At 40.9% G+C, this 9071-nt stretch overlaps 1 protein-coding gene across 1 annotated transcript; it reads left to right on the top strand.

The window, feature by feature from the left end:
• Positions 1 to 362: 362 nt before the first annotated feature.
• Positions 363 to 7944, top strand: ccp110 (centriolar coiled-coil protein 110; the record flags this gene model as incomplete). Its single annotated transcript, XM_080511908.1, has 13 exons — positions 363 to 527; positions 2142 to 2270; positions 3403 to 4576; positions 4691 to 4812; positions 5080 to 5245; positions 5359 to 5465; positions 6142 to 6258; positions 6415 to 6516; positions 6602 to 6718; positions 6960 to 7033; positions 7127 to 7192; positions 7328 to 7387; positions 7607 to 7944. 13 exons carry the CDS (start codon positions 363 to 365, stop codon positions 7680 to 7682), a joined length of 2475 nt encoding a protein of 824 aa, XP_080368034.1. The 3' UTR covers positions 7683 to 7944.
• Between the last annotated feature and the right edge of the window lie 1127 nt (positions 7945 to 9071).

Below are 9071 nucleotides of genomic sequence, written 5' to 3'. Positions count from 1 at the left end.
ATGCTGACTGCACTGACTGAAAGCCAAAATGTTATCGTCTTTGCTGACTATATCATATTTTTATTCCATGAAAAAAAATTATATGATGGCACAATTGAACGTTATTGATTTAAAAAAAAAATGTGCAAAACTCATTAAAATCATACATTTCTGAGAACGATTTCTGAGTGAATCTTTGTTAAAAAAAAAAGTTCACCCAGCCGGCTACAATACTGTCCTACAATTGTATCAAGTCATTCATTTTTCAAAACTTGAGCTTGCTTACAGATTTGTATGATTATACGTCTCACTCCAGGTTCTCTGCTTCACTTATCAGCTGGGCGACGAGGCTACATGGTGTGTGTTTCCTGCTCGGAGTGTGGATGTGTGGGTGTCCAGGGATGGAAAGCTACGAGCAGTTCTGCCTGCGGAGTTTGGCTTTATTGCAGGAAGAGGGGAAATTCAAGACGGAAACATGTGAGCCGCTGCGCTCCCTGAAGGTTTGCTCTGTCATCCGCTTCCATGGAAGGGCCGTACTCTCCCCTCTGGTAAGGAAGAAAAACAAACAACCACGAGAGAAAACTTCTTTAGAGAGACATCACAAGATGTTAAAAAAACACAAACTAATTCCCAGTTCAAGCGCAGAGACAGAAACCACATGTAATTGGTGTTTTTAGAGGTTTACAAAGGGATTGGAAGTTCTTTCTTTAAATGATAATATGGTTGGTAAGTATCTGTGTTGTCCTCCTACTGTGTTTGTGATTTTATTTCTCCAGTTTCTACAGAAACAAATCACTTTTCACACATTTTCGTTACACATTTTTCAAACACATTTTAGTTCAAGGGCCACATACAATCCAACTTCTTCTTGAATGGGCCATACTATTGTACCATAAAATAGTACAATAATAACCTTTAAATTTAAACTTTAAATAAATCTTGCTGTACTCGCAATACTCAGCATTACTACCAGAAATCACTACAATCTCTACATGAAGCCCGATTTTATTGAAACCTTCTGGTGCAAAATATAGTAAAATGGACCTTATGCGGTTACATTGTGCATGTTTTTATAAACTCACCATGACAATATGGCCTTGAGGCTGATAATAGTTTGCATTTTCATAATGCCACCACTGGCTTTCATGGCAGCATGACGGATATCTCAGTTTAGGTCTCAAACGGTGCTGTGTTATGTCTGTACTTGCTATTATTACTGTTATGTCTGCTACTCTTCAGAAATTACTTTCAGAAAAAAAAATCTTTTTTTTCTTTTTTACATTTTTTTCAATATGCTTGATGGTTTAGCAGGACAAATTAAAACCTTTTGCTGGTTTGTCCCACAAGTCTTATTTTTGACTATGACAAACATGTGTATTGTTCAGAATGATAACATTTTAGAAATATTTTAGAGAAACTTGAAATGCTTATCTAATACACATGGGCTGCCTTCGCCTGTTGTGTCTTTGTCATATACATTTTGGCTCGTCAAAACAGGTTTCAAAAACCATTGAAAAAGAAAAATAGCATTCTGGTGAGCTACTTCCAGTATCCTCTTATTGTGTGGCCTTGCTCATTGTGCATGACCATTTCCTGATAAAACATTTCCTCCCCATCATTACTAAAGCCTTGCTCATGTGGGGATTTGTATTTTATTCAAAGGGCTTGACTTTACTGTTTAGAGTTCCCTGAGATTACTGGTTTTGTGATTATGTTTCATTAGATTGAACTACATTGAGTAGTCTGACTGTTAAACTGATTTATTGTTCACAAATTGTGCATCACTTGTGCTTTCTATTGTTTAGATAAGACAAAATGTCTCTCGCGGAAAAAACAAAACCACTTCTTCAGAGGTCGACAGGGAGGGGAGAAAGAAACGTCAAGGCCAGCCGATTTCACAGACATTTCAACTCGGGACTGATGATTAAATGTTAGATGTTAAATTGAGGCTCAGGTATACTGAGGACTTCCCTTTCATTTAGATGCATACACCACATAGTTATATGGGGATAGGTTTTTCTCATTAAAACACAGTAAACCTAAAACAAATTCTATTTATTTGGTCAAACTTTATATTATAAATGTGATTATTTTACTCTGATTTATCTACCGATGTCTGGATTAAGGTTAAAAACACAATATTGTGCTGTTGCTTTTTCCAGCTGAGTGCAGAGCAGCGCAGTGAGATGTGCAGCCACAGACAAGAGGCAGTCAAACTGGAGGAAGACAGGCGGAACCAGCAGAGAAACAAGCTTCTGACCCGGGTTCAGGTCACACTGGATCAAGCTCAGGTCAGTAGTACCTTGTTGTTCTTGGATATTTATGTTTGTGTGTTTAAATAATGACATTAATAATAATCATCTTGGTTTATATTGCACCCTGATACACAACGTGCGGCCCAAAGTTCTTCAACATGAAATGAGAAAACAAGTGAAAACAAAGTCTAAAACATTCAAAGGACAAATAATGAAAAGATGTAATGTAAAGCCGGCGTAAAAGCACAATTAAAGTCACGATTAAGAGACGAAAATTAGGACCAGTTGGCTAATTAAAAGCACAGACATAAAATTGAGCCGTTTCTTATAACAGTATCAAGAGGAGGTGTCTCTTATATGAGCTGGCAGTTTGTTCCAATTCTTATCAGCATTAAAACAAAAGGATGTTTCACCAGACTTTTTTATATTTTGACTCTCAAGCGCTCACATTGAAAACAAATTACAGCTTGTTCCACTGTCACTGGTGACATTTGCAGACTTGGCTGTAGGGTGTCTAACCAGACATTTCGTCTGATTTTGTTGTCTTTACTGTGACGTGAATTTGCCAACTCAGCATCTGTTTTGCATATGATAAATAAGGGATTTTGTCTGCATGTGCTGGGTAATTTTAATACTAAATCTGCTTCTGGGACACATTAGCATCGCTACCAAAACTCAAGGATATATTTGCGCAACAATGTTTTACCGTAGTAATAACTAAGGTGACAATACCATGACAATCCTTAATGATGCCTTACAAATGAAAAGAAATAGGATTTTCCTTTGGATTTGTTGTATATTTTGAAGTAGTTAGCACTCTCATCTCATTTGAATCCTAGCTTTCTGTGTAGAAGTTACATGTTCCACATGTGTGTGTGTGTGTGAGTGAGTGGGTGTATATGTGTTTTATTTGCACAGTCTTACGTTTAAGTTGCCCTGAGTTGTGAGCGTGTGAGATTATTTGAATCGAAAGTGTGTCTGTCATTTATCAGCTGGGATGGACTCCAGCCTCCCATGACCCAGGATTCGATAAATCTGATACAAAAGATGATTGGATGAATGGGTGTTTGTATAAAACAGATGAAAGAACTGCTTTGTCTAAAGATTAGGTGAAATGTTACAAACCAATGTTGCTAACTTTCTGATTTGCTGTCTTGCGCATCGCCAGAAATTGCCCAGTCATGAGGCTGATAAGCTGCCAGTTTCCATATCAGCAACAGTAAGTGGCTACACTCTGGTTACCGACTCACCTGGGCTCCCCAGAGACCCTGGATCTGGACTTCAGACAAACCACCAGCCTGCCACGCCGTGCTCCGAAACCCCCGTCCTTAACGGTTGCAAGCCAGTGGAGGAAGTCACGGTGGAGAAACAAGAGAAAAGTGAGGAAGATGAGGAGGAAGAGGAAGAGGACATTAGTCTGGACAGCCTTCTTAAGAGATCAAGGGAGTATGTGACGAGGGAGCAGAGTCAGCAGGAATCAAAAACCATCCACACAACGACGGAGACTGCTCCTCCTGGGCCCATCCTGGTTGAGGAAGACAAGAGCCGCAGTCCTGCGGGCGGCACAAGCATCGAGTTTGGATTCAGTCTGCACCATAGTCCTGTTGGTCCCCCTCAAGTTCAACACCCGGCTCCGTATGACCCTGGTCTTCATCAGTCCGCCTGCCTCTCGCCAAGTTTTCCAGAGCCATATGCATGCCTTCGTAGTCCACAGTCCTGCAATGGTGAAAGGCCGCAGAGACGCAGGCCACGCCCAGTTTCCACCGGAAACATCCACATCTCATTCCCCATCGATCCTGTTGACCTTGTGCCTCGAAGCCCAGTAAGGTTGGGAGACGGCGCTGCGGTGGCAGACTGGGGGGCTGCTTCTTTGGGAGAGTCATTGTACGACGGACACGGGGATGGTGTCACCACGACTGGCAATCGTAGATCCAGTCACTGTGGTACGAGTCCAGTACAGGAGACCTGCAACTGTGTTAGTGCCTCAGTCCCCAGTTCCATGGGACACCACGATCATCTCGTCTCGGGATTCCGCCGACGATGCCACACCCTCGACAGCCAGCTGCACACCTACGGCTCCGGTGTCGAGCACGTAGACCGAACTCAAGAGAGGGTCCCTCGCTTCATGGCAGGAGTCACACGGTTGGCTCCAAGTCGGCGTGCCCCTTTACTTCCCCTAAACCAAACCTACCAGGTTGAGAATCCTTCACTATCTCTTCGGAGGCCCTGCGGGACTCCTGAAGTGGCTCAGATTACTCCTCGGATTGAGCTTGGTGATCCTCAGGGCAAGAAAACGCAAACTGTTCTCAGAAATACAGCTGAGACGCAGTCAGAGAACACAGGTGGGCCTCTTGAAATCTTTTGACAGTTGGAAGCATTGTCTGGTTCCATTTTAAATCACAGTTTTGCCCACCAGGAGAGATTTTCCATGCATGATTTTTTTTGCTCGTTGACAGAAGAGTCGCAGTGGCGAGCACAAGCTCTGGAGGACATGAGAAGGCGCCTGGATGAGGAGCATGCCTTGCAGATGTCTCTGCTCCTTGCTGAGCAGGAGAAGGAGCAACAACACCTCCTTCTGGTCAGCTTGTGGAATCTCACAAAATATTATTTTTATCAATGAATTGAAAGAGAATCTATTTTCTGTGCATTTAAAAAAAAAACCCATCACAAATAGATGATAACTTTATACTTTGTTTTGTTCATATGAGGTAGTTTTAGGTTGTAAATGTAGCGGGTAATCGCTTTCACTGTTAAGTATTAAAGTATTGTTAATACTACTAGTTAAAGAATAGCACACAGGACACAGGAAGTGATGCTTGTGGGTGTGCTGGGCGTATGTTTATAGGAGCTTGAGGAGACGGAGAGAAGATTGAATAATCGAGGGGGTGTGCGTCCTCTCTCTGCCGATGCTGGTGGCTGGAACCTTCGGTCCTGTCCTGTTATGAGTCCCTCCTGCCCGGTACTGAGCCCCATCCACACACCATCTGAGAGGCCCTCTGGACACAGTATAGGTACCACTACACTTTATTGTTGACGTTTGTGAATCTACTTTTCAAATAGACCACATGCACAGAAGTACACTGGTACATAAGTAATAATTTGGTTCACCTTTTTCTTTTTCTAGGTTTTTCCAGTCCCATTCCTTCTACTGTTACCTCTCCTTCTGTCCAGCCTCCTGTTTATCTATGGGGTTCTCGGGCAGCGAACAAACCTCGGGGACGGCTAAGTCAGGTGGGTATACTAACAGAAAGAAATTACTTTTTGTTTACCTTTCGACGGAATTGATACTGAGGTGCCCAAAGCTTGTCAAGAAAATATCCTCTACACTGTTACAGCCTAAACCATTGATACGAGGCTGAATTAATCCATGCTGTTGTTTGTTGTTGTGAGTTCCTTACCCCAAATTCTGACCCTCTCATATGAATTTAGGCAACAAAAATCAAGACTCATTGGATCAGGCAATGTTTTTGCAATCTTTTAGTGCAATTCTGGTGAGCTTGTGTCACCTTAGTTTTAACCCTTTTGTTCTGCTGCTGTAGCCTCGAGGTGTCAAGGTTCCATACAGTGTGTGGTCAGAGGTGGTCTTCAGAAGTGGTTATTTACTTTACCATAATATTGCTTTCTTGTGGCATCAACAAGGCCTTTTTGGCCGGAGAATAGCATCTCACTGGATGTCACTTAAAATACCTTTCTTCCCCCTTGACATGCTGTTTGAACTTTAGCAGCTCACCTTGACCATGTTTCACCTCGACCATGTCTACTTGCCTAAATACATCAACTGCTGCAGTATGACTCGCTGATTGGTCTGATTAGCTCTTTATGTAAATTAGTAGTACCTAATAAAGCGGCGGAGGAGTGCACTGTATGTTTTAAACCTTTTATGTTGAGTTGATCTTGTTATCTCCAGGTTCTGACGGCAGAGCAGCAGAGAGCATTCTGTCACATCGGTGCCATAGTCCGCGGCTTCCTCACAAGAAGGCTTCTCAAAACAGAGAAGCTCAAGCACTTGCGCCAAACCGTCATGGTGAGAAAACACCCTTATATGTAGACAAAAACACAAAAATGTGCTGAAGTACAGACGAATCAAATACATGTTTTTTTCTTTGTTTTTGTTTTTATTTCTAGACTGCAATATTGACGGAACAAATGGCTAAGTTTTATTGTTGACATGTGTTCTCAGGATACGCAGGAATTCATCAGTTCATTTCAAACAGAAACTTCACAGAAAAGAGGCGCCTACTTGGCACAAGACCTCTCCCTGCAGGAGAGAGTTAGAGCCCAGGTATGGCTGTTCACTTCCCGTCTCTGAACAGAAGATGTCCATCTTTCCTCATGTGTTCAGCCTCTGCACATCATTTATCCCTCAGCTGCGCGCTGCCCTGTATGATATCCATGACGTCTTTTTCGAGATGCCTCTGGAGGATCGTTTAGCACTTCTGCAGCAGGACAGGGAGCTCCGCACTGAGAGGAAGCTCCGAGACATGGTAACAAGACAACTCGGACCTGACTAAAAAGCCATATTGAATTGAAAGAAACATGATATTGGTAGCTCTTCCCTTTAAAGTTTTCTATGTACACAACGAAACACTCCTCATAAAATGGGAGCAGGTTAATAATCATTATGGACTAAACTGTTGTATACCACCTTAATTAACAACACGCTCTGTTTTTTACTGTCAGTATCCATCATTGTATCCCAAACCTAAACTGTTGTCTTCTCATCAGGAGAAAAACAAATGCCACAAGGAGAGAGTGGTTCTTTCTACTGCCACACAGAGGTCTCTGGACAGAAAAAAAAGGTAAAATTAGAAGGAAAAAAAAATACAACATACAGTGAGATGCAGTGATTTGCAGTAATTAGCAGGGTTTTTATTGTGTGGTTGCTATTTCAGGGTGGGTGAATCCCCAGCACAGGTCAGGAAGATTCAACAGAAGCCAAAGAGCCCCACTATCAACAGGTGTCAAACACAGTTGTACAATTTTGTTATTACATGTAAAAAAAAAAAACATATTAAAAAAAACTAAACCTATGTAGATTTCTCTTTTTAATTCCACAAGTCCTTCTTACACTTTATTTTTCTTTTATCTTCAAGAGTCCTGAAGCCAACTCAAGGACAAAGCGCTCCTCTCTCAGGCCAGTTTAATCGCCAGGGGTGAGTTTATCTTTGTCAATGACTTTTGGGTGCAGTGGCAAAATTCCATATCGTGATTTTTGGGTTGTTCTGTTTACTAATGTAATCGTGTGTAACACACAGATCGACATTATGTTGGTATTTAGAATCATGCTTTGCTCACGCCTGCATTTGAGTACAATCATAAATTGTAATTCCCATTCCTATCATAAATGTGTAAAACTGACTATATCCCTACAGGAGCTGGTACAAGAAGACTCCAGAAGAGAGAGTGAGGCGCGCAGACAGCCTGAAGAAGCAACACTCCGTGGGTTGACAGATGACACCTCGTCCCGCCAACCTGATCCATTTACCTTGATTTTATACTGTCGTATTTCAAACGTTGCTCCAGTGAAACACATGCCACCGCTGCTTCCCACATGATTGTCTTTCAATTACCTTTTCAAACTCAAATGATTGTATTCACAACCACCCCTTTAACCCATTGAAATGCCGTTGTTCTATCTGTTGCTGCTCGATAAAGTTTTTTTTTTAGCGCCTGTGATACTAAAAATGGTCATGATGTTTGTAATATCTGGGATGGATTTGAAGAAACTTGTAGCTGTACTTACATTTAAGCCAGAAGAATATGTCAAAAAAATTATATATCTGTGCCTACAAACAATGCCTTTGCCACATGCCATACGTTAGCATGCATGTAATCACCAGGTGTTTTCATAAGTGCATAGAGCTGTAAGTCACATAATGTGGTTGTTGTGAACAAGATGTACTGACGCGTGTATGTCAGAATTTATTCGTTGTAAGATTTCTGTTCAAGGGCTTGAGTACATGCTTGTGCTTTGACTATTAATTTAATGGAGTTTACAAAACATTGAGTCATTTCAGTGAGTTACATTTGGGTGCAATTTGTTCCTGATGAAAACATCAAATGTATTTGTTTTCAGTGTTGCTGTTAGACTAACACAACTCCAGACAATTGGAGACATTCACCACCACACATATGAAATTCATTAATTTGCCTGTGAAGAAAATGACATTGATGTCAACATTGTAAACATGTTAATAAGTAGGTACCGTCACATGTTCAGTGCACTGTTTCTTTTGCATGGGTAGCATTCAGTCTGTTGACTTTTTGCACTGATTTATATTATTTTATTTATTTTTTTATTTTATTTCATTTGAAACACCAAATTTTCATGTTTTCTACAAACAGAATAAACTCTGAAATTATTTGACTTTTGACTTCTGGGATTGTATTTATGCCTGAGCTATTAATGTATTACATAATACAGACCAAAAAATTGAATAGCAGCATTTCCATAGTTCAGCACCTCACATAGCTCAATCTCATTGTCTCTGGCTCAGACCAAACAAATGGTAGATTAGTTCAGTTTGGTCTGAGCCAAGAGACTAATGGGGATCATTAAAATAATTTAAATATAATAAAAAAAAAAAAAAGTGTAATGCTTGGCCTCTCTCTGACACTGTTGTGAGATTTTCTGTGAAGGTCTAGTTTCTTATGGATGATATGCTGAACCTTTTTCAGCCGGTAGATGGTACTGCAACTCTATTTTAGCCTCTTCCCCCAAAAACTTCCACTGTCTTTCAGCTTGCTCTGTTGGAAGAAATGCAGTAAATTGTTCCAATTAAAACAAAGCTTTTTTTTCCCAAGTAGTACCAAAAAAGAAAAGAAAAAGATCTACAC

Source organism: Blennius ocellaris, assembly GCF_963422515.1.
Source record: "Blennius ocellaris genome assembly, chromosome: 16".
Taxonomy (NCBI): domain Eukaryota; kingdom Metazoa; phylum Chordata; class Actinopteri; order Blenniiformes; family Blenniidae; genus Blennius; species Blennius ocellaris.
The sequence above is the reverse complement of the archived record's forward strand: the minus strand, read 5'-3'. Positions and strand labels throughout refer to the sequence as shown.